General features: G+C 48.2%; 2 protein-coding genes across 2 annotated transcripts in view; one reads left to right on the top strand and one right to left on the bottom strand.

The window, feature by feature from the left end:
• Nucleotides 1-14,063, bottom strand: part of LOC140399213 (carboxypeptidase M-like) — a 30,628-nt gene extending 16,565 nt beyond the window's left edge. Inside the window, exons 1-5 of the mRNA XM_072488576.1 lie at nucleotides 13,636-14,063; nucleotides 12,868-12,965; nucleotides 6,448-6,620; nucleotides 4,635-4,819; nucleotides 1,962-2,117 (exon numbers count right to left, since the gene is read on the bottom strand). Of these exons, the coding sequence (XP_072344677.1) occupies nucleotides 1,962-2,117; nucleotides 4,635-4,819; nucleotides 6,448-6,620; nucleotides 12,868-12,965; nucleotides 13,636-13,975 (952 nt within the window). The 5' untranslated portion in view covers nucleotides 13,976-14,063. The remainder of the gene's footprint in view (nucleotides 1-1,961; nucleotides 2,118-4,634; nucleotides 4,820-6,447; nucleotides 6,621-12,867; nucleotides 12,966-13,635) is intronic.
• A 6,404-nt stretch (nucleotides 14,064-20,467) lies between these two features.
• The window catches only part of LOC140399212 (uncharacterized), a 73,769-nt gene continuing 68,610 nt past the window's right edge, over nucleotides 20,468-25,626 (top strand). The window contains 1 exon segment of the mRNA XM_072488575.1: nucleotides 20,468-20,509. The gene's annotated coding sequence lies outside the window, so the exon portion shown is untranslated.

Raw genomic sequence — 25,626 nt, 5'->3', positions numbered from 1 at the left:
AGCATCTACTCTAACAAATTTTCAAATCTGGTCACCTCTCCAGTTTCTAAACTCCAGCGAACACTGGCCCATTCTGCTCAACTTCTCCTTATCGGTCAACACTCTCATCCAATTTAGACAGCCTTGGTTGCACCTTCTAAGGCAAGTATATCCTTCCTCGGGTAAGGATACTTAAACTATACAGAGTATTCTAAGTGGTCTCACTACACCTTATACAGTTGAAGTAAGACCTCCCTAAGTTTATACTCCAAACACTTGTAATAAAAGCTAACATACCATTTGCTTTCCTAATTGCTTGCTACATCGTCATTTTAACTTTCTGTGATCCATGTCCAACCAAATCTAAATCCTTTGGAATACCACGTAAAAAAAAAAACTGCTTTTCCATTCTTCCAACCAAAATGGATAATTTCATAAGTCCCCATATTATTCTCTATCTGTCACCTTTTTACCCAATCACTAAACTGGCTTACATTCTTTTGCAGCCTCTCTGCTACCTCTTGTGATGTTGGGCTGACTGGCTTTATTGTTCCCCATTTCGGCCAACATCTTTCGAGCCACTTCTTCAAACCCGAGCATGCGGGTGGTCAGATCCAGGGGATTTATCGTCTTTTAGTTTTCTTCCTTTCACCATCACTTTTCCTTTATTTTTAAAAATAAATTTACAGTACCCAATTCATTTTTTCCAATTGAGGGGCAATTTAGCGTGGCCAATCCACCTACCCTGCACATCTTTGGGTTGTGGGGGTGAAACCCATGCAAACACGGGGAGAATGTGCAAACTCCACACGGACAGTGACCCAGAGCCGGGATTGAACCTGGGACCTCGGCGCCGTGAGGCAACAGGGCTAACCCACTGCCCCCACTTTTTCTTTATTAATATTAACCGCTTGACGTTCCACATTCCCTTTAAGCCTTAGTTCCCATAATTTCTGGTATGTGCTTTCTTTTTTGAGGGAGATGGAAGTGCAAAACCAAGAAATGGCATCCCCCATGCAAATTACAGAGGGAGCCCCAACCAGCTCCCCAATCCAAAAATTGTTTTATGATATCGCATTGGACCCCACTGGACGATGCCGAAGGTCTGGTACTTACTTCTACAGTGAAAACAGATACAAGTGACTTGTTTACTTTCTGTGCCATTTCCTTATTCCCCATTATAACTTCTGTCTCTGCCTCTTAGTGACTTATGTTGACTGATTAATTTTTTCCATTATACAAACACAATCTTTTTATATTTCTTGCGCATTTACTTGCATATTCCTATTTTTTTCCCCTTGTTATCAATTTCTTGACCATCCTTTGCTCATTTTTAAAACCTGGCTTTTTTGGGGGGCGACATCTTTTAACCTCATTACAATCTTTAACATTTCTAGTTCGTCACAGTTGTAGCACTTTTCCAATGGAAATTTTCTTCTTCAAGGGGAGGTATTTTCATTCTGTGCAAGATTTTGGAGGCCGAGGGACTATAATGTTGAGTGGAAGGATACAGGTTAACATCGCAGCCACACACATGAGTGAGGTCAGGTCTTGGCCAAGCTTTCTCTCACAATATAAAATAGTGGATTTCTCATCTTGCAGTTGGAAGCCAGATAGGGAGTCAGATGTCCCCTCTGCTTGGCTTGGAAATGGTCAATAGTGTCTGGTTGGCACAAAGCGAGGAGAGAACAAATCAGCATTCAAAAAAAAATGGGGAAAATGAATGTGCGATAACGGAAACTCAGAATAAAATAAGTGCATGCGATTCTGCATCTTGTGTTGCAGCTTTTGTTCATACCTTCCACCACATGACACTACCTATCATTAACATTGTGTCGTGCGAGTATTTTATACTGCCTCAACGACATTAACTGCAAAACTTCAAAATGTGAAGACTTAAAGGTAATCAAAAATCTCCAAAGAGAAAACATGACGTTCCGCAGTCTGTAATATGAGCCAGTGTTCCGCATTTAGTGACTTGCCTGATATCCTGTACCATTTAGCTCCATTTGTCACACCATTCAGGAATTTCATCTTACAGAAATTCCCTTTGTACATGCTTTTATGGTGAAAGGAATACATCTTTGCCAAGTATCGGAACACATCATCATCAGGACTCCGACTGTAGTTGTTGCTACCTGAGAAAGACAACAAAGGTGAATTCTCAATAATATTCACTTCAGACGTTTTGTCATGGCAGAAGTGAAACTTTATACAGAAATTCTTCAGAATGGAAACTGATCCTATTTTGGCAAAAGGGTGCCATACACACAAACTCATTTAAAATATATATAACAATGTAAGACAAGTCAAAAATAATGATTAATTACTCATGCTCAGTGAATTACTTCAATGGTAAAAGCATTAGCCTGTGTGATACCAAGGCAAATTGACCAGGAATATCTCAGGTCTAGTTTTGGTTGAGTAAGCTCATATCAATCAGACAGCAGTTAGAGTATTATGATCACTAATCACGCTCTAATGATGGGAGAAAATCTGCAAGGATTCCAGTTTCTGATCACCATTTAAAGGAATTAAAGTTCTAACTAAATAAATGGGGGCATCTGATTGCGAAACCAATAAGCAACCCAAGAAGAACCCAATGATTACTGTGCGAAATCGAATAGGATTTTTGCATCTGAAGGGCTGTCAAGTGATTTGAAGCACTTTCAAGTGTATTTGGCTTTCGAGGAATCCTCAGACATTTGTAACAGCTGCTGTTTTATCACTTATGTCTGAGGCAGCAGATGTTAGGGAAGGGTAAGTGGAAATACAGTGATCATTCACTGTACTGCCTGGACTGCTCTTCAGATTTCAGGCAGGGGTGACAGATGGGGTCTCTGCTGGGGGGTCTAATAGGGGTGCCTGATGGGGGTCCCTGATTGAGGGTCCAGAGGGGTGGGTCTGAGTGGGAGGGTCGAGTCACTCTCATGCGTGTGTGCTGTTGGAGGGGGTGACTCCTTATTCCTGTGGTGGGGAGGAGGAGAATGCCCCTCCTCATCAGTGGGGGGCAGTGGGGGGGTTTAGGATTAGCATTGTGGGAGGGAGGAGGGCCTGCGTCAGACCTTAGGATAAGGCCACCCTTTCAAAATGGCGGCCCAATATCGGGATCTATGCGGAATCCGGCAAACTCTCCATCATGCGTATTACTGCTTGGTTAAGGAGAGAAACTCACACCTGGGCCCTGCTCCCAGCGCCAGTGGAGTCCAGTCCCGATGGTGGGAGCCCTTAGGCGCAATTCTCCAGAAAAATGTCTAAGTTAATTTGTGGCGGGTTTTTGAGGGAGTTTCTCACCGCTATTCAATGACACTTAGTCATTTATTTGGGCCCTGCGGAGTTTCTCACCAGTTCAGCCCACACTTTAAAAAAATATCAGCATTGGGGAGCTGAACTCCGAGATTGAGCCGTCATTTTGAAAGGGTCCCCGATCTCTAAGTGAGTTTGTTGGTCCCCCACCCATGGGCAATGTCACCCTCCACACGCACATGGGCACTACCCCACACCCCTCCCAAGTGAGGACACCCCGCTATAGGGTCCTTGCACTGGCACCCAGGCAGTGCTCCTGCCAGTTTGTCAATGCCATTTGGACACCGTAGCAGTGCCAAGGTGCCCATGTTCCAGGGGATAAATCAGGGAGCCACCCTGCACTCATCCTGACCACCCAGTGGTCTCCGTTGGGCAAGGGGACCAATTACTTTAAATCTATGCATCCGCCCTTCCCCAACCCATAACCTGTGGTTAATGACCCCTCTGCTTAAAATAAATAGGTTTTTCCTATCCATTCTATCTCAGCCCCTCATGATTTTACGTGTTTGTTGATACCTGCAACATTTTTGGCCCAAAATCAACAATAAGGAGTGGGATATTTTCAATGCAATCAGTTAAACTGCAAGAGATTTCATTGGGTTGAGGTACTTTCAACTACACGATGATTGGTTCTGCAAGGGAGTGGGACTAATGGTAGTTCTTTCAGAAAGCAGCCACAGGCACAAATCATTGAATGGCCCCTTCTGACTCGAGAGGTGAGATTCAACTAAATGGGTCAAAGTCCGATAGAGAGTGCGTTTAGCCGCGTGTTTCCCGGCGCTCGCAGCGCCGATAAACATATGGCTATACAATGCCACTCACGGTAAATAAAGAGCCTCAGTGGGGAAAGCGCGGCCGACGCCGCCCATTTTCTACACCGAGGAGCTCCACTCACTGGAACCCCTCAGTGTAGCGAGAGATCGGGGCGCCATTTAAACCTAATCGCCGAGGTCCCCAGTCCCCTAACACCCGCGCAGGGCAACCCTGGCCCCATCGGCAGCCCACAAAAAATGTCAGCATAGCACCTTGGCAGTGCCAACCTGGCAGTACCCCTGGCAGCTGGCAGTGCCACCTAGGCACTTTGCCAGCCATGGTGCCAGGGTGCTCAGAAATTTAGAAATGTAGAAGCTTCACAACAGTGGCCAAACCCAAGGCTGGTAGTGCACGCTGGGATCAGCCATCAATCGCAATAATTTCCACAAGTCCACCAAGACTTCAGACTAAAAACACCTGAGTGAAAATCAAGTCATGAATCTGAGACCAGTGCAAACTGCAAAGTACGCATCGGGTGATGGGGACTAAATTTAATCCAGCTCAAACTATTTAGAGTCTTAGCATGAAAATCTCACCTCGGTTGTTATTATCATATGGATAAGCAGCCACTATCGCTCCTCCATGGATACTAGCAGACAGCACAAACGACTCGCTATGAATCCACCTCATCACTGCCTCAGTTTCTGGCTCAAGAGATGAGTCTGTTCTTCCAAAAGGATCAGGAAAATTTCTATTTAAATCCATTTTATTACTGTTGTATCTGTAAACATATATAAAGCATAGGGAGGTTGTAACAGGACTCCCTCGTGGTGATGAGCAGGGTTTTATAACATCTGGATCTATTATGCTGATGAGTCCTTTGGAAGAAAGGCAAACTGAATTGCTTCTCTTGACATATCTGGTTAATCTGTACGTTTTGAAAGGTCCACCCTTTTTCTCATTGTAAAAAATATGATTTTCTCCAAACATAGTAAAAAAAAATCAACAGGCTAATAAGTCGTTGATTCATTATGTTAATATTTATTCACGGATTGTATCGCTTGGCTGTCAATAAGGCTATTAAAGTAACTCCACCTTGTGGAAACTGACCACCACAACCCCCGACTGGCAATGCATCGCTGAGCTTCTTTCTTAGTGGCAGTTCCTTCTACGGAGCCGCAGCAAGGTCTGTGCACAGCTAAGCGGTGTGACACGAGTGCCAATCAATCTGTTAGCATGCATCCAGTGATAGCTGGGTCAGGTGGACGGAAGCCTTTTCGTAATAAAGGATCAGAAACAATGCAAATCTGACATTTTGCATTTATCTCAGTTAACCTGGATTGAGAAGCAGTGGTGGACTGGAATAATCATGGATTAAAAAAAACACTTGGAATACAGTGTTCAATTCTGGTCGCTACACTACCAGAAGGATTAGGAGGCTTTGGAGAGGACACAGAAGACGTTTACCAGGATGTTGCCTGGTATGGAGGGCATGAGCTATTAGGAGAAATTGGGTAAATTCGGTTTGTTCTCACTGGAACGACGGAGGTTGAGGGGCGACCTGATAGAAATCTACAAAATTATGAGGGGCGTGGACAGAGTGGATAGTGAGCCGCTTTTTCCCAGGGTGGAAGAGTCAATTACTAGGGGACATAGGTTTAATGTGCGAGGGGCAAAGTTTAGAGGAGATGTGCGAGGGAGTTTTTTTTACACAGAGGGCAGCGAATGCCTGGAACTCGCTGCCGGAGGAGGTGGTGGAAGCAGGTACGACAGTGATGTTTAAGGGACGTCTTGACAAATATGTAAATAGGATGAGAATAGAGGGATACAGGCCCCGGAAGTGTAGAAGGCTTTAGGTGAGACGGGCAGCATGGTCAGCACAGGCTTGGAGGGCCGAAGGGCCTGTTCCTGTGCTGTACTTTTCTTTGTTCACTGGCATGGATTGATGAGGGAGGAAAATTCCGATGGATCCCTCGACATAAAAAGCAGCAGAACATGAATTAAAAGGTCTGAATGCAGCCCTAAATGCACTTACCTGTATCTCCCTGTCTCAGGATGTGTTAAATGCTTTATTTAGTTAAAGGCATGTTTACTTGACCATGGTGTAATGGGTTTCAATAATTTATTGGGGGCATGCAGGGGGCATGTTGTAGGGTCAGATACAGACATCAACGCTTCCAAATGTCATGTCAAGAAAACTACAGTATCATTGGAGAAAATCTTTTTTATTAGTAGGCAGTAAATTAGGTGCTGCTCAACTAAAATATGAGGGCGGGGGGGTGGGGGGGCAAATACATAATGCCCTTGTTGACCATAGAGTTAACTGGACGTCAGTTTGAAAATGTACAGTTACAGGGGAGAGAGAAGAATGAAGAAATATACATCCTGGAACTGTAAATACAGCATTACCGTCCGTGGATCCCTGTGCACTTTCCGGCACTCGCCTTTTCAAACCCATCAGGATTCATCGAGGGCAGAATGTGAATTCTCATGCTGCCAACTAATCTGGTAATGTTCTTGTCGCGTCCATAACTCGTAACCAGGTGATCGATTAAATGCAGCAGAATCTCCCGGCCAATGGGCTGCACAAATCACAGCAATTAAAGCAACAGAGAAAAAATAAAGTCAACCCTCCTCCTCCACCCCAGCTTTCCAGATTTGGCGCATGGTTTCCAGGAAGGCACCGTGCTCACTTCCCTTACTGGGTAAGATGGTTGGTTGCTCAACCTTTTAACTCAGTTTTCCCCAGCACCAACCAAAAAGGTTAAAAATACATTTTTACAATTTCGGCACCTCTCATCGGGATTTGCCGCATTGCATGGGAAATAAAAGGTACGAAAGTACAACTTGGCTGCATGTCCAAGTGTAAAATTACTCAAGTAATCTATGGACCAGTAGCGTTTGGGATATTTCTGAGAACTTTGCAAGAGCAAAGCAAAATCTGGGAATATTACGGAAATTGAATGAGATTTGCTCCCAACGTGAATTAGACTGCAGTCAAAAGGGTTATATTATGAGGACATAAATAAACGTGGTTTATTTTTCCTTGAGTTTGAAGGTAATAGCGGTATCAAAAATAATACTTGAGGGGGGGCCAATAGGGTAGGTGGAAGTCTTATGGCGCCATGCGTAACATCCCCACCTCTGAACCATTAACTCCAGGTTCGAGTCCTACCTCAGGACTTGATGGCCAAGGAAGGTATGTATATAACACCACCAAACAGGTTGAGTGTTAACCTGCAAATCCTTCCAAACATGCCAATGTCTGGTAGTAACAGCAGGAGAGACTCCTAGTCAACCTTGGCTTGTTGTGGAGCGGTGCTCCGCAAGCTGTGAGTCTCTAGTGACAGATGTGTTCCAGGAATAACTAGCTATGGAGACAGACAAAAGTCTGCCTTAGTGCACCACTAGGGGCGGAAGAGAATTGGAATAGGGTAGGTGCAGTGAAACTATTCCCACAGGTAGGGTAAATCCAGAACAGATAGGCATTACCCTAACAGAGCCATTTCACACAAAGTGCACTGCAAATCTGGGACACTCTTCCCCCCACAAAAAGCTGTGGATGTTGTGTCAATTGAAAGTTTCAAGACTGGGACCAACAGAGTCCTTGAACAGCACAAAAAGAGGCTCTTCGGCCCATCGTGTCTGCGCCAGCCATCAGGCATCTATCTATCTATTCTAATCCCATTTTACAGCACTTGGTCGGTAGCCTGGTATGCTATGGTGTTTCAAGTGTGATGCACGATCAATGACCACTAAAGCGAGGTTGTAGTCCAACTGAAGGCTTTAATAAGCTAGATGTTTCCCCCAGCAGCTCAGGTACAGAAAGAAGGCTGCTGGGGCAGCACGGGCTCTTATACCCCGCCTTGCAGGGCGGAGCTACCATACAGCTTGACCAATAGGAAACATACAATATCTACCAATGGTGTTCCAGCATTACCAGGTACCTAATACCTCTACACAAACTACCACATTCACCCCCTGTTAAAAAAGAGTCCGGCGGGGGTGGTGGCTTGATATTGCAACATGGTAATGTGGTTGAAATTATAGTTATGGAGATACCGTAATACCTCCGTACAGCATTTTGTAACTATTTACAGATTCACAATGACCTATATACACTTTAAAATGAAGCAATCAGTCGATCGGGGGCCCTGGTCATCCTCTGTGATCGTCGAAGCTTCGATGGTGACGCCGGTGGAGGCTCCGGCGTCTGTGACTCCGGGAGCGTGGCCTCGATCTCTGTGGCAGCTTCAACACCCCTAGACGGCGCTGGTGGGAAAAACAGTTGACCTGGGAAGGGAGCGTCTGCGGGGTGCGTCAGTGGGTGGGGGGGGGCGTAGACTGGGCCGGTGGCAGGACCGATCCTCCTGTAAGGTGCACCGGTGGGAGGGAGGGTCGGACTTGTGGCTGGGGTGTGCGTGGGGATCCGGCGGGCGCCAGGTCCCGTAGGGAGACCGTATCTTGTCAGCTGTCGGGGTACGCCGTAGGCGTACTTGGGGTTAGGGAGAAGATGGACCCTCTCGACCAACGGGTCCGACTTGTGCGCCCGCACGTGTTTTCGGAGCAGGATGGGTCCGGGAGCTGCCAGCCAGCTCGAGAGCGAGGTCCCAGAGGAGGACTTCCTGGGGAAGACAAGGAGACGTTCGTGAGGAGTTTGATTGGTTGCGGTACAAAGCAGTGACCGGATGGAGTGGAGGGCATCTGGGAGGACTTCCTGCCAGCGGGAGATTGAGAGATTCCTGGACCTTAGGGCCAGTAGGAATGTCTTCCAGACCGTTCCGTTCTCCCTCTCTACCTGTCCGTTACCCCGGGGGTTGTAACTGGTCGTCCTGCTTGAGGCGATGCCCTTGCTGAGCAGGAATTAACGCAGTTCGTCGCTCATAAAGGAGGACCCCCTATCACTATGTATGTAAGCGGGGAACCCGAACAGTGCAAAGATGCTATGGAGGGCCTTGATGACGGTGGTTGCGGTCATGTCGGGGCAGGGGATGGCGAATGGGAACCGGGAGTACTCGTCAATCACGTTCAGGAAGTACGTGTTGCGATCGGTGGAGGGGAGGGGGCCTTTGAAGTCCATGCTGAGGCTTTCAAAGGGACAGGAAGCCTTTATCAGGTGCACTTTCTCTGGCCGGTAGAAGTGCGGTTTGCACTTTGCGCAGATTTGGCAGTCCCTGGTGGCTGTCCTGACCTCCTCGATGGAGTAGGGCAGGTTGCGGGTCTTGATAAAGTGGGAAAAGCGAGTGACCCCCAGGTGGCAGAGGTCCTCGTGGAGGGCTCGGTGGCGGTCCACTTGTGCGGTGGCACATGTGCCGCGGGACAGGGCATCAGGAGGCTCGTTTAGCTTCCCGGGACGATACAAGATCTCGTAGTTGTAGGTGGAAAGTCCGATCCTCCACCGCAAGATCTTAGCGGTTTTTATCTTGCCCCGCTATGCATTATCGAACATGAAAGCAACCAACCGTTGGTCAGTGAGGAGAGTGAATCTCCTGCCGGCCAGGTAATGTCTCCAATGTCGCACAGCTTCTACTATGGCCTGGGCCTCCTTTTCGACTGAGGAGTGGCAGATTTCAGAAGCATGGAGGGTACATGAGAAGAAGGCCACGGGTCTGCCCGCTTGGTTGAGGGTGGCCGGCAGAGCTACGTCAGACACGTTGCTCTTGACCTGGAAGGGGAGGGACTCGTCGATGGTGTGCATCGTGGCCTTTGCAATGTCTGCTTTGATGCGGCTGAAGGCCTGGCGGGCCTCTATCGACAGGGGAAAAGCTGTGGATTGGATCAGGGGATGGGCCTTGTCCGCATAGTTGGGGACCCACAGGGCATAGTAAGAGAAAAACCCTAGGCAGCACTTCAGGGCCTTGGAGCAGTGAGGGAGGGGGAACTCCATAAGGGGGTGCATGCGTTCAGGGTCGGGGCCTATAACTCCATTTCGCACTACGTAGCCGAGGATGGCTAGGCGGTTGGTGCTAAACACGCATTTATCTTTGTTATACGTAAGGTTAAGGATCTTTGCGGTCTGGAGCAATTTTCGGAGGTTGGTGTCGTGGTCCTGCTGGTCGTGGCCGCAGATGGTGACATTATCGAGATACGGGAATGTTGCCCGTAAACCGTACCGGTCAACCATTCGGTCCATCACGCGCTGGAAGACCGAGACCCCGTTAGTGACACCGAAGGAAACCCTTAACAAGTGGTAGAGCCACCCATCTGCCTCGAAGGCAGTGTATTTGCGGTTACTAGTGCGGATGGGGAACTGGTGGTAGGCGGACTTAAGATCCACCATGGAGAAGACCTTGTAATGCGCGATCCTGTTTACCAGGTCGGATATGCGGGGAAGAGGGTACGCGTCCAGCTGCGTAAACCTGTTGATGGTCTGACTGTAGTCGATGACCATCCTATGCTTCTCCCCGGTCTTTACCACCACTACTTGAGCTCTCCAGGGACTGTTGCTAGCTTCAATGACTCCTTCCCTCAGTAGCCTTTGGACCTCTGACCTAATAAAGATCCGATCCTGGGCACTGTGTCGTCTGCTCCTGGTGGCGACGGGTTTGCAATCTGGGGTGAGGTTCGCAAACGGGGAAACAGGAGGCCGCAGACAGTGAGGGGGTATAGGGCCGCCGAATTTGAAAGTTAGACTTTGGAAATTACACTGGAAGTCTAAACCTAGGAGTGTGGCCGCGCAGAGGTGGGGAAGGACGTAGAGGCGGTAATTTTTAAACTCCCTTCCCTGGACCGTGAGGTTTGCTACACAAAACCCCTTTATCTCTACTGAGTGGGAACCGGAGGCCAGGGAGATTTTTTCATTAACGTGGTGGACGAGGAGAGAACAGCGCCTTACCATGTCAGGGTGTATGAAGCTCTCTGTGCTCCCAGAGTTGATTAAGCAGGACGTCTCGTGCCCGTTGATTAGTACTGTTGTTGTAGCAGTCGAGAGTGTTCGAGGCCGGGACTGGTCCAGGGTCACCGAGGCTAATCGCGGCAGCAGTTGAGTGTTCTCTCCGAGTGGTGTGTGATCAGCCGAGCTGGGATCCTGGGAGTCCATCCAAGATGGCGGCTCCCATTGGTCGCACATGGCTGGGGGTGCACAAAATAGCGGCGCCTATCCATCGAATGTGGCGTCCGCGGGACAAGATGGCGGCACCCGGGGGCTGCACGTGGCCCTGCAGGAGGAAGATGGCGGCGCCCGCTGGCCGCACGGGGACCGTGGAGAGGTTTGTGGTGGCGGTCCGCATTCGCCACCGGAGACCGCGGCAACAGCATGGGCCTGGCATACCACCACAAAGTGGCCCTTTTTACCGCATCCCTTGCAGGTGGATGCGCGGGCCGGGCAGCACTTCCGGGGGTGCTTGGCCTGCCCGCAAAAGTAGCAGCGGGGCCCCCCAGGTTTGCCAGGCCGCCTTGCAGCACAAGCTTGTGGGGGGATGGGAGATGTCTCGGGGTCGGCTGAGGAGGGGTTCCACGCTGCCCAGGGGGCTGCCGCGCAGTCGGGAACGTAAGCACGAGCGTTTTTCCCCAGTTCTAGACCCCCCTCCCCCGGTCAGGGGAAACATGCTTCTTGCATCTACTCTGTCAAGTCATGTAGGAATTTTGCATGTTTCAATGAGATTACCCCTCATTCTTCTAAACTCTAGCGAATACAGGCCCAGTCTCCTCAATCTCTCCTCAAAGGTCAATTCCACCATCCCAGGAATTGGTCCAGTGAATCTTCGCTGCACTCTCTTTATGGCAAGTATATCCCTCCTTAAGTAAGGAGACCAAAACTGTACACAATACCCAAGAGTGGTCTCACCAAGGCCTTGTAAATTTGCAACAAAACATTATTACACCTGTACTCAGATCCTCTGGCAATAAAGGCCAACATACCATTTGCCTTCCTAACTGCTTGCTGCACCTGAATGTTAACTTTCATCGACTCAAGAACAGGTCCCTTTGGACATCAACACTTCCCAATCTCTCACCATTTAAGGAATACTCTGTATTTCTGTGGGATTGAGGATCAGGGGATTTCTGGGGATGGTGGGGATGGGGTGGGGTGGAAGGAGATTTGTCACAATTGCAGAGATTAGGGGTCCTAGGATGGCAGCTGCCCTGTTTATTTTGGTGGAGTCTTTTACTTCCACAAAATGATTCAACACTTACGTTTGGTTAGACCTTTTCGATACCACTGCCTATAAAAACCGACCCTCCAAAAGAGCACCTTACCTAGGCCCACTTCCCCACCCTGTCCCCGTAACCCCAGTTGACCATCACATCTTTAGACACTAAGGGGCAGTTTAGCATGGCTAATCCACCTAATCTGCACATCTTTGGACTGTGGGAGGAAACCCACGCAGATATGGGAGAACATGCAAACTCCACACCCACGCAGACAGTCACCCAATGCCGGAATCCCTGGCACGCTGAGGTAGCAGTGCTAACCACTGTGCCACTGTGCTGCCCATATCATGCCTTTGGACCTTGATTTTCATATTAAAAGGAGCACAACATATGAAACAAGCTTTGGATATTTGGTGGTAAGCCCCTTTCAAATGGAGAAAGTTGCATTGTTAGCAAGCCAAGTTTGAGGGCATTGCCACTTTATTAACACCAGGTGAAGACAGTGAAGATTGACCTCAAGGAGCCCTGCCATATAAATTAATCAAATTTCTATTGTTTGGACCGATCTACTGCAATACAGGGTAATTCGTTTTTTTAAAAAAACAGCGAGCATGACTTCTTATTCTCATTATTTTGAGCTGAGGATATTACTGCAAGTCCTGGTGTCACCTTATTCCCTTAGCACGTCAATCATTAATAAATATGCTCTCCCATTCATTTTGAATTATGGTTTACCTCATTTCCATGGATATTTCCAATGCATTTAACCTCAGGGATGCCAACGCGATGTTCTCGTGGGGTTTCTCCAATTGCAACAGCCCATAGCTTCCGTCCTAATGTGCAGGAAGTTACACAGACAAGTAAGAGGGAGTGATTATACAGCTATTATCGTTTCAGAAAACTTTGAATGACATAGTTAACTGTAATGCTTGACTGAACTATAACGATAATTTGAATCCAAAGTTACAGTTTATTCTTTGAATAAAGTATAGCCTACTTAATTAGTACCTTGTGACTGCATGTTTTATATATAGCAAAAATTGGGATCTATTTAATACATGATTCATCACTGACTTGAAACGGTAAATAATGTAACGAAAAGCCATTTTCCAATTACAATTTACGCCATGGCAAATGGAAGATTTCAGGGGCGCAACCAACTCTCGGATTGCACATTCAAAACCCCAGCCGCTCAATATAATACCGTGTACATTAAAAAAATAGAACAATTATACATCTTGCTATAGGGCAGCTTGGTGGCACAGTGGTTAGCACTGCTGCCTCACTGCGCCGAGGTCCCAGGTTCGATCCCGGCTTTGGGTCACTATCCGTGTGGAGTTTGCACGTTCCCTCCGAGTTTCCGTGGGTTTCGCCCCCACAACCCAAAGATATGCACGGTAGGTGGATTGGACATTCTAAAAATTGCCCCTTAATTGGAAAAAATGAATGGGGTGCTCTAATTTAAAAAAAAATACATCTTGCTGTTGTCTATAAATACTCAACCTTCCACTGACTCCCCGATGCTGTAAACATAGGTAAGAGTTGAATAATTTGTTTGCAGATCCTGAAGATAAGCCTCCAGAGAAGTCATGTGATGGTACTTAAAGTCCAAAGCATAAGAGTACTGATGGAGCATAAATAAAATAAAACACACTGCGTACATCCAGTGTGCTCTTGCTCTGACTGTCATAAATGCGGGGCCTGAAAGAAAGCCAGCCTGTAAGATAGAAGGTAAAATTTCCATTTCAAAATGATTTTCCCCACTTCGTGCTTCTTTTGCATACATTTTGAAAGTTCGGGGAATCCTGCTGTCCAGATCCACCACTTGTATCTGAATTACCATATTCTCCTCACCAGCATCAATTAAAATTAACAGCTGTACTCATGTCCATGTCACACAGTTCTTCCCTATTCCCGTGTTTTATGTTTTAAAATGTTGGTCAGAGGCTACAAATATTCTGCGCAGGATCTTTTTCATTAAAATCTTTCTAAATATTTAAATTATATATATGCTTAAAAGAAATATGATTCTCTACCTCTCAGCGAAAACTCTGGTTTCGCAGCATGGGTGTGGAGAGCATTGTGACATTCTAAAGCGGTAATGAACACAGTCCATTGTCTACATTCATGATGTCACTAAAGTGGAACCTCGCAATGTCGCTGATGGGGGAGATTCTACACGAAAGGTTTGTCTCTGACCACCACCCATCAGGAAAAAGAAAATAGACCAGGCATTGGTGGAACCACTTATCGAGTAACCTGGAAGAGAACAAAGGACTATACCTTCCCCAAAGAGTGGTTGGGGTCGTGTGGGTTGGGTAGTGTTGGGGAGGCGGTCCTGGGGTTTGAGAATAGGAAACATGAAATATGGAGGCATTTGAGAGGAGGCAGAAAATCTGGGAGAACAAGGTAGAGGGCAGTGGGAGCTTTGAGAAAGTCTGTGCTGGTGTTTGAGATCACTACAAGGGAGGTATCAGGTATCGGCCGGGATGGAGGGATAGAGGGGTGTTGTGATATGGCAGCATTTGGGGGTGCGGTTCTCGGTGTGAGGGAGAATTTTGGGTGAATGGGGACTGGAAGATGTGGTATGTGATTAAGTAATTTTTTTTCCCAAGTGAGATGCAATTAAAGAAACATTTGAATTTATATTGTGCTTTGGTTATGTCAAAGTGCTTTATAGCTAATGAAATATTTATGAAGTGGAGTCATTATTGAGGAGGATGGTTGTGCAGTGGGAATATCACTAAATTTAGTAATGCAGGCTAATACTCTGGGAATGAACAAAAGCAAAATACTGCAGACGCTGGAAACGTGAAATAAAAACAAGAAGTGCTGGAAAAACTCAACAGATCTGGCAGCGTCTGTTGGGAGAGAAAAACAAGATTTAAGTTTTTGAGTCCGATCCGACTTTTCTTCGGACCAAGAAGTCATATTGGACTCAAAACCTCTCCCCATAAGAAAATCTCTCCATATCCGGGATTAATCTAGTGAACCTTCTCTGGACTGCCTCCAGTGTCAGTATATCTTTCCTTAGATAAGGGACCAAAACTGTTCACAATAGTCCAGGTGTGATCTAATGAGTGCCTTGTATAGTTTTAGCAAGACTTCCCTTTTTTATACTCCAGTCCCTTTGAAATAAAGGCCTACATCCCATTTGCATTCCCTATTACCTGCTGAACTTGAATGTTAGTTTTTTTTGTGATTTAATGCACCAATTGGTGCATAGCAAATTCCCACAAATAGTTTATTTTTTAAAAATTCATTTAAGAGATGTGGGCGTCGCTGGTTAGGCTGGCATGTATTACCCATCTCTAGTTGCCCTTCAGAAAGTGGTGGTGAGTTGCCTTCTTGAACCACTGCAGTCCCTGAGGTGTAGGTACACCCACTGTGATGGTATGGAGGGGGTTCCGGTATTTTGATCCAGCGACAGTGAAGGAACGGCGATATATTTTCCAAGTGATTTGGAGGTGAACTTGCTTTGTCCTGGATGATAGAATATACAGTGCAGAAGGAGGCCATTTCGGCCCATCGAGTCTGCACCGACCCACTTAAGCCCTCACTTCCACCATATCCCAGTAACCCAATAAGCCCTCCTAACCTTTTTGGTCACTAAGGGCAATTTATCATGGCCAATCCACCTAACCTGCACGTCTTTGGACTGTGGGAGGAAACCGGAGCACCCAGAGAAAACCCACGCAGACACGGGGAGGATGTGCAGACTCTGCACAGTGACCCAGCAGGGAATCGAACCTGGGACCCTGGCGCTGTGAAGCCACAGTGCTAATCACTTGTGCTACCATGCTGTCCTACTGCTGTGTCCTGGGTGATAGAACCTGGGTGATGTGAAGCTTTTTGAGTGTTGTTGGAGCTGCACTCATCCAGGCAAGTGGAAAGTATCCCATTACACTCCTTTTTTTGTTAAATTTAGAGTACTCAATTATATTTTTCCAATTAAGGGGCAATTTTAGTTTTGCCAATCCATCTACCCAGCACAGGGGATGACAGCCATGCAAACACAGGGAGAATGATTCCATTATACTCCTGACATGTGTCATGAGGATGGCTTTGGGGGGGTCAGGAAATGAGTTACTTTGGGGGGGGGGGGGGGGGGGGGTCAGGAGATGAATTACTCGCCGTAGGATTCCTAGTCTTTGATCTGCTCTGGGAGCCACAATATGTTTCTGATCAATGGATAATAATAATAATAATATTTTTATTGTCACAAGTAGGCTTACATTAACACTGCAATTAAGTTACTGTGAAAAGCCCTAGTCGCCACATTCCGGCGCCTGTTTGGGTACACAGAGAGAGAATTTAACCTGTGCTGCTGACCTTGTTCTGCTAAACCAGATGTTAATTATTTGAGAGTCAGCGGTGGTAAATGGGGTAATAACCATTTTTTTTGTGATGTTGATTAGGGGATGAATGGACAAGACACCAGGGATAACTCCCCAGCTCTCCGTCAAAACACAGTGGTCAGCACGGCTGCCTCACAGCTCCAGGGCCTCAGGTTTAATTCGACCTCGGGTGACTGTGTGGAGTTTGCACTTTCTCCCCGTGTCTGCGTGGGTTTCCTCCGGGTGCTCCGGTTTCCTCCCAAAGATGCGCAGTTTAGATGGATTGGCCATGCTAAATTGCCCCTTAGTGTCTAAAATGTTAGGTGGAGTTACTGGTTTATGGCGATAGGGTCGAGGCGTGGGTTTAAATAGGGTGCTTTTTCCAAGGGCTGGTGCAGACCTGATGGGCCGAATGGCCTCCTTCTGCACTGTAGGGATTCTAAAACAGCGCCAAGGGACCGCTGATGAGATTTAACATCTCCTCCGACAGGGCAGCACTCCCTGCACCCGAGCAGTGAGCTCAAATCCAGGCGTACTGGACTAGAATCAGGAACCTTGTGAATCAGAGGCTACCGACTGAGCCGCTGCTGCACTTAATTCTAATCCAAACTGAGTGAGTATCCAGTTTGTGGACTGAGTGCCCAGTTGGTGGACTGAATGTCCAGTTTGTGGATCGAATGTCCAGTTTGTGGACTGAATGTCCAGTTTGTGGATCGAATGTCCAGTTTGTGGACAGAATGCCCAGTTTGTGGACTGAGTGCCCAGTTTGTGGACTGAGCGTCCAGTTTGTGGACTGAGTGCCCACTTTGAGGACCGTGTCCAGTTTGTGGACTGAGTGTCCAGTTTGTGGACTGAGTACCCACTTTGTGGACTGAGTCCAGTTTGTGGACTGAATGTCCAGTTTGTGGATTGAATGTCCAGTTTGAGGACTGAATGCCCAGTTTGTGGACTGAATGTCCAGTTTGTGGACTGAATGTCCAGTTTGTGGACTGTGCCCAGTTTGTGGACTTAATGCCCAGTTTGTGGTCTGAGTGTCCAGTTTGTGGACTGAGTGCCCAGTTTGTGGACTGAATGTCCAGTCTGTGGACTGAGTGTCCAGTTAGTGGAGTTAGTGAATAGCCAATGTTGTTCCTTTGTTTAAGAAGGGTAGCAAGGATAATCCAGGGAACTACAGGCCGGTGAGCCTTACTTCAGTGGTAGGGAAATTACTGGAGAGAATTCTTCGAGACAGGATCTACTCCCATTTGGAAGCAAATGGACGTATTAGTGAGAGGCAGCATGGTTTTGTGAAGGGGAGGTCGTGTCTCACTAACTTGATAGAGTTTTCCGAGGAGGTCACTAAGATGATGGATGCAGGTAGGGCAGTGGATGTTGTCTATATGAACTTCAGTAAGGCCTTTGACAAGGTCCCTCATGGTAGACTAGTACAAAAGGTGAAGTCACACGGGATCAGGGGGGAGCTGGCAAGGTGGATACAGAACTGGCTAGGTCATAGAAGGCAGAGAGTAGCAATGGAAGGATGCTTTTCTAATTAGAGGGCTGTGACCAGTGGTGTTCCACAGGGATCAGTGCTGGGACCTTTGCTCTTTGTAGTATATATAAATGATTTGGAGGAAAATGTAACTGGTCTGATTAGTAAGTTTGCAGACGACACAAAGGTTGGTGGAATTGCGGATAGCGATGAGGACTGTCAGAGAATACAGCAGGATTTAGATTGTTTGGAGACTTGGGCGGAGCGATGGCAGATGGAGTTTAATCCGGACAAATGTGAGGTAATGCATTTTGGAAGGTCTAATGCAGGTAGGGAATATACAGTGAATGGTAGAACCCTCAAGAGTATTGAAAGTCAAAGAGATCTAGGAGTACAGGTCCACAGCTCATTGAAAGGGGCAACACAGGTGGAGAAGGTAGTCAAGAAGGCATACGGCATGCTTGCCTTCATTGGCCGGGGCATTGAGTATAAGAATTGGCAAGTCATGTTGCAGCTGTATAGAACCTTAGTTAGGCCACACTTGGAGTATAGTGTTCAATTCTGGTCGCCACACTACCAGAAGGATGTGGAGGCTTTAGAGAGGGTGCAGAAGAGATTTACCAGAATGTTGCCTGGTATGGAGGGCATTAGCTATGAGGAGCGGTTGAATAAACTCGGTTTGTTCTCACTGGAACGAAGGAGGTTGCGGGGGAGACCTGATAGAGGTCTACAAAATTATGAGGGGCATAGACAGAGTGGATAGTCAGAGGCTTTTCCCCAGGGTAGAGGGGTCAATTACTAGGGGGCATAGGTTTAAGGTGAGAGGGGCTAGGTTTAGAGTAGATGTACGAGGCAAGTTTTTTACGCAGAGGGTAGTGGGTGCCTGGAACTCGCTACCGGAGGAGGTGGTGGAAGCAGGGACGATAGTGACATTTAAGGGGCATCTTGACAAATACATGAATAGGATGGGAATAGAGGGATACGGACCCAGGAAGTGTAGAAGATTGTAGTTTAGTCGGGCAGCATGGTCGGCACGGGCTTGGAGGGCCGAAGGGCCTGTTCCTGTGCTGTACATTTCTTTGTTCTTTGTTGTTCTTTGATTGCCCAGTTTGTGGACTGAATGTCCAGTCTGTGGACTGAGTGTCCAGTTAGTGGACTGATTGCCCAGTTTGTGGACTGAGTGTCCAGTTTGTGGACTGAATGTCCAGTTTGTGGAATGAGTGTCCAGTTTGAGGACTGAATGCCCAGTTTGTGGACTGAATGTCCAGTTTGTGGACTGTGTCCAGTTTGTGGACTTAGTGCCCAGTTTGTGGACTCAATGCCCAGTTTGTGGTCTGAGTGCCCAGTTTGTGGTCTGTGTGCCCAGTTTGTGGACTGTGTGTCCAGTTTGTGGACCGAATGTCCAGTTAGTGGAATGATTGCCCAGTTTGTGGACTGGAGGTAGATCCCTCCACCATCCAGCCACACTCTGCAGTATTGTGCAGTCAGGGTGTTGACAGCCGGGTCCCAGTCCAGCCAATCGCAACTCTGTGCAGGTCGATTGGGCGGGGCCACTGTATGATTGATAGCATTCGTGACCCATGAGAGCAGGGAAGATGATGTCCAGCGGACCAATAAGATTAGGCCCTTTTCCAGACCGAGAAAAGGAGCGACTGTGATTGATCGCAGAGTTCATTTATAATGTTTTTTTCAAAAGTGACTATTATCTCCAGGTACAAACAACAAAACCATTCAACACATCACAGTTAAACCTCTAAAACATTCGACTCTTTTTTTGTTAGTTTTAACATTCTGCATCATGTAAAATGACAGAAAATCATTTGAATATTCATGGATTTGCTAGGAATATCACAGCAATTTTTTTCTTTGAAACTTCCAGCTGCGGTGGCAAATACAACACGGCGGACAAGTTAAAGCAGAAACTATTATAGTGTTGGATACTTGAAACAAAAGGGGAATTAGCTCAAGTGGCAGAGCGCTCACTTCACATGTGAGAGGTAGTGGGATCGATGCCCACATTGTCCACTTTGGGACGGCACTGTGGCTAGCACTGCTGCCTCATAGCGCCAGGGACCCGGGTTCAATTCCGGCCTTGGGTGACTGCCTGTGTGGAGTTTGCACTTTCTCCCCGTAACTACATGGGTTTCCTCCGGGTGTTCCGATTTCCTCCCACAGCCCAAAAACGTGCTGGTTAGGTGGATTGGCAGTGATAAATTGTCCCTTAGTGCTCAAAGGCTCGGTGGGGTTATGGGTATACAGGGGGAGTGGGCCTAGGCACGGTGCTCTTTCAGAGAGTCGTGCAGACTCGATGGGCTGAATGGCCTCCTTCTGCACTGTAGGGGTTCCAGAGTAAGTGCTGGAAAGACTCAGGAGATGGAGGCAGCAGTGGAGGGAATTCCAGGCCGTCCCCTGACCTGCTGAGAGTTTGTGCTTTTTTGGGGGAGGGGAGTGTGGATGGTGAACATTTAACTCCGGACAGGTTTCTATTGGCCTCCCCACATCCTGGCCACCCCCTAGTAACCAGACGCCGAGCCTGTGGACACAAAGTAACCGCAGCTTCTGCAACAAAGTAACCGCGACTCGCACCTTCAAAGCCCCGAGGGAGATCGGTGATACAAAGTAACTTTCATTCATCCCACCCTCCGTCTACTGAACACAGACAGAGGTCGGATTCCGCTTTATAAGTTACAGTAAAAACCCAAACACTGTTCTGGAGAAGAGTCATGTTGGGCTCGGAACGTGAACCCTGCTTTCTCTCTTCACAGAAGCTGCCCGAACTGCTGGCTTTTCCCACCACTCTCTGTTTTAATTAAGATGTGGAGAAGCCGGCGTTGGACTGGGGTGGGCACTGTAAGAGGTCCCACAAACCAGGTTAAAGTCCAACAGGTTTGTTTGGAATCACCAGCTTTCACCTGAGGAAGGAGCTGCGCCCCAAAAGCTTGTCATTTTATATAAACCTGTTGGACTTTAACCTGCTGTTGTGAGACTTCTTACTGTTTTTATTACAAATGTGCATCGGTTCAGCTGTTACGCGCCAACCTGTGGCTCCAGCTATTGTCCACCAGCTCGGGCCTCCAGGTGTTGCGCAGCATCTCGGGCCTCCAGCTATTGTCCACCAGCTCGGGCCTCCAGGTGTTGCGCAGCATCTCGGGCCTCCAGCTATTGTCCACCAGCTCGGGCCTCCAGGTGTTGCGCACCAGCTCGAGCCTCCAGCTATTGTCCACCAGCTCGGGCCTCCAGGTGTTGCGCACCATCTCGGGCCTCCAGCTATTGTCCACCAGCTCGGGCCTCCAGGTGTTGCGCACCATCTCGGGCCTCCAGCTATTGCCCACCAGCTCGGGCCTCCAGGTGCTGCGCACCATCTCGGGCCTCCAACTATTGTCCACCAGCTCGGGCCTCCAGGTGTTGCGCCCTAGCGTGTGGTTCCAGCTGTTGCGCACCAGCGTGTAGTTCCAAAAGAAGTTCTACCCCAGAGACCTCAGCATAAATATCTCCACTGACACTTTAGTGCAGTTAGGGCAATGTCGGAGGTACTGGGCTGGATTCTCCGTTATTGAGACTATGTCCCCACGTCGGTGTCAAAACTGGAGTTTCACGCCAGAAAAACTGGGGCGAGAGGGCCACAAATTCCTAGCCCTGCAGAGGGCTAGCAGGACCCTGCGTAGATCTAGCAGCTTTTGCTGCCGATACGGGCCCCCGCACCTCCAGCGGCCGCGCCGTGCTCCATGGCAGACTCCGACCGCCGAACTGGACCCTAAAGAGAAAAACCCCCATCGGATGCGCGACCAACCCTGTCCGCCGCACTAACTCTTCCCAGCCGTCTATAAGGCTCCCCGCCCTCCAATTGGCCTGCTCCCGACCAGGGCGGCCGCGGACTGAGTCTGCAGCCACCACGCGTGTATCCCGACCGGCTGGACCACATTAGATCCGCGCCGTCGGGACTTCGGCCGATCAGATGTGGAGAATGTCGGAGTGGGCCTCTGGCCCCAGGTAGGTCCAAGGCGGCTTTTCGGGGCCCACAGAATCAGGGAACCGGTGTCGATCCCGATTCCGTGCGAGAAAATGGATTCTTCTCCCCCTTTACTGGCCGCGATTTTGGCGTCGGGGTGCTGAGAATCCAGCCCAATGTCTTTCAAGTGAAGCATTAAACTGAGCCCATCTCAAAAAGCAAAGACTCATATTAAATAATATTTTTCAATACTGTGGGATGTCTCTCTACAGCCATTTAAGACATTTTAAAGTGTAGTCACTTATTATTTAGGAAATGCAGGGGGCAGATTTAAACCAGGAACCTAGTGACACGAGCAAAAGTGTTCGTAACTGAGCCACCGCTGAATAGGAAAGATTCCATTGCCCTATTTGAAGAGGAGTGAATTATACCCCTCAGGGGTTCCTGGCCAATCATTGCAACCACCATCACTAAAACAGATTACCTGATCATTATCATATTGCAATTTGTGGAATCTTGCTTTGCATAAATTGGCTATTGTATTTCTAATATTAAAAAGTGACGACATGTCAAAATTTCTGGGACAATCACTCTGGGACTATTCTAGGTTGTGGTGTGTGGTAGAAAAGTTGTTTTGTCACAGGACTTGTGGCGGCACAGTGGCTAGCACTGCTGCCTCACAGCTCCAGGGTCCCGGGTTCAATTCCAGCCTCGGGTGACTGTGCACTTTCTCCCTGTGTCTGCGCAGGTTTCATCCGGGTTCTCCGGATTCCTCCCACAGTCCAAAGATGCGCAGGTTAGATGGATTGGCCGTGCTAAATTACCCCTTAGTGTCCAAAAGGTTAGGATGGGTTACTGGGTTACGGGGATAGGGTGGAGGCATGGGCTTAAGTAAGGTGTTCTTTCCAAGGGCCAGTGCAGACTCAATGGGCCAAATAGTAGGGATTCAATGATTTTATGACTCATGTACCAGAGGCCTAAACTAATGATGTTGAAATGTTAGTTTAAAATTCCATTATAGCAACTGAGGAATTTAAATTAAATTTAATTACATGCAGTTAACATCAGTAATGGTGACCACAAAACTACAAAATTGTTTTAAAAACCCAATTGGTTCCCTAATTTTATTTAGGAAAGGAAATCTACCACCCTTACCTGTTCTGGCCTATATGTGACTAGATCCATGGGCTAAGACAGCTGGCTTGTAATGCAAAACAATACCAGCAGCGCGGGTTCAATTCCCGTACTGGCCTCTCTGAACAGGCGCCGGAATGTAGTGACTAGGGGCTTTTCACAGTAACTTCATTGAAACCTACTTGTGACAATCAGCGATTATTATTATTAATATTATTATCAATGTAGTTTATTCTTAACTGCCCTAACAAGCCACTCAGTCATATTCAAGAAAATGGATCACTCCCAGCTTCTCAAGGAGAAATTAGGTATCGGCAATAAATGCTCATCTTATGTTCCTTAATCACAATTCCTGTTACACCCCGGGAAATGCCTTTAGATGTATGCAGCTGAGGGCTTTTGTGGGGCGGCGGGTGAGGGAATTCCCGTTGCTCCCAGCACAAGAAGTTTGGGATAGGGTGGTCTCGGGTGTGTGGGTCAGGGAGGGCAGGGTGTCGGAAATACACCAGGAGTTGAAGGAAGAGGGGGAAGCGCTGGTAGAGGAGTTGAAGGGTAAATGGGAGGAGGAGCTGGGGGAGGAAGGTCTGTGGGCTGATGCCCTAGGTAGGGTTAATTCCTCCTCCTCGTGTGCCAGGCTCAGCCTGATACAATTTAGGGTGGTCCGCGGAGCGCACTTGACGGGGGCGAGGTTGAGTAGGTTCTTTGGGGTAGAGGACAGATGTGGAAGGTGCTCAGGGAGCCCGGCGAACCATGTCCATATGTTTTGGTCATGCCTGGGGGAAAGGGGGGATTGCCTGGGAGGGTGGATGAGCAAGAGATAACATGAAGGGTTGGGGAAACTGGCACGTACGGGTGAGGGCCAGTGTACAAAGCTGTGTAAATATATCATTTTGCCATGTATATATCTTGCTCTGCGCGGTTTCTCTTTTTTTTTTGTTACGGGGGGGGGGGGGGTTATTGTTTGTAAGGGAGAAAAATTGTGTTAAAAAACTTTAATAAATATATATTGTTTAAAAAACAATCCCTCTTACATATGTTGGGACGTAGAAACATAGAAAATAGAAGCAGGAGGAAGCCATTCGGCCCTTCGAGCCTGCTCCGCCATTCATTATGATCATGGCTGATCCTCAAGTTCAATACCCTGATCCCACCTTCCTCCCATATCCTTTGATCCCTTAGTCCCACGAGCGAGATCCAATTCCTTTTTGAAATTACACTCTGTTTTGGCCTCAACTACTTTCTTGTGAAATACGGCAGCTAAAGGAAAGGAGGACTGCTGATGGAACATTAAGTGCCTATCCAGCACTGCTTGCTGACCAGAAGGCACAGAATTACTTCCCCACCTCCCACCCCCTCCCACAAACCTTCCCAGCAATGCAAATCCCGTGTGATCTTCTTCCCAGACCCCTACCCAACCACCCCTTGCAGTTGTCTCCATACCACCACCTTGCCATTATCCTCCCCAGCCTGATTTCAATATTTTCTCTTCCTCCCCCCTCCTCACTCCCACAACTGATTTTCTACCCTCCCTATATACTATTCAGCCACCACCTGGTCTCATCCAGCTTCTCAATCCGGCTGGTTGTGGCCAGAAAATGGTTTCCAAAATGGCAATTGGCTGTTATTGTTAAACTCAGTAGGAGCTGAGGGAAATCCATCCTTTCTGATGTCCGGCTACTAAAATGCATCTGCCTATCCCCCATAAAGCAGAATCAATGTTGGTGAAATATCAGTGGTAAGAAAAAATAGAGACTTTTCAAACCACACAACCAATAACAGGGATGTGAGCAGTCAGGCGACTATGCCGGAGTGAGATGGAGACTGAGTGAATAGTGAATTAAGATCACGTGGTAATTTCTGCCAAGTCCTTTTCAGGTTTAACTATAAATTGCTGGGGCAACTATTGCGGGTGCAATCAGCTGGTCGCGTCCGGCTCGAATTGGTGCAGGACTCGGCTGGTAGGTGCTGGGAGAGGCCTCCCCTGGGCCTCCTGACAGCCGTTGCACGTCGCGAGATCTAACCAGACCTTACGAGGTGTCCTGATCTGGGCGGGGCCCAGTCTCGCTCAGCTAAGCGGGGTTAAGAACCCACTTAACCATGCTGACACCGAATCTAACCAGTGCCCAGCATCTATTGGCCACCCCAGGGAGACCCCAGCTGGGGACCGCTTCGTACTTGCCCACACAAACATGGACCAGGTGCAACGGTACCTTTTCCCACCACCCCATGGAGCGGGGGGGGGGGGGGGGTCCTCCCAGGCTATTGGAGGCCGCTGGGTGGTCAGGGACAGGACAGGGTGGCACCCTGACTCTCCTCTGGCACCTGGGCACCTTCACTGCTAGACTGGCCGGAGCACTGCCAGGGGGCAATGCCAAGGGTCAGGGACTGAGGGAGGCCATGCCCATTAAAGGAGCGATGGGGGTGTGTGAAGGGTGGGATGGGTATGAAGGGACTGGAAAGTTGGGGAGTGAAGAGTGGGGGCCCTGGAAGGTGGGGGGGGGGTGCTTAAAGGGGGCTTGGAGAGGCCTGAAAAGCAGGGGCTCTCAGCGACCCCAGAGGAGGATGTCTTCACGGAAAGGTGTCGGGTAGTGCCCATGTGTGTG

The sequence above is a fragment of the Scyliorhinus torazame genome, chromosome 22 (assembly GCF_047496885.1).
Source record: "Scyliorhinus torazame isolate Kashiwa2021f chromosome 22, sScyTor2.1, whole genome shotgun sequence".
In the NCBI taxonomy this organism is placed as follows: Eukaryota; Metazoa; Chordata; class Chondrichthyes; order Carcharhiniformes; family Scyliorhinidae; genus Scyliorhinus; species Scyliorhinus torazame.
Note: the sequence above shows the minus strand (reverse complement) of the source record. Positions and strands in the feature narration are given on the sequence as shown.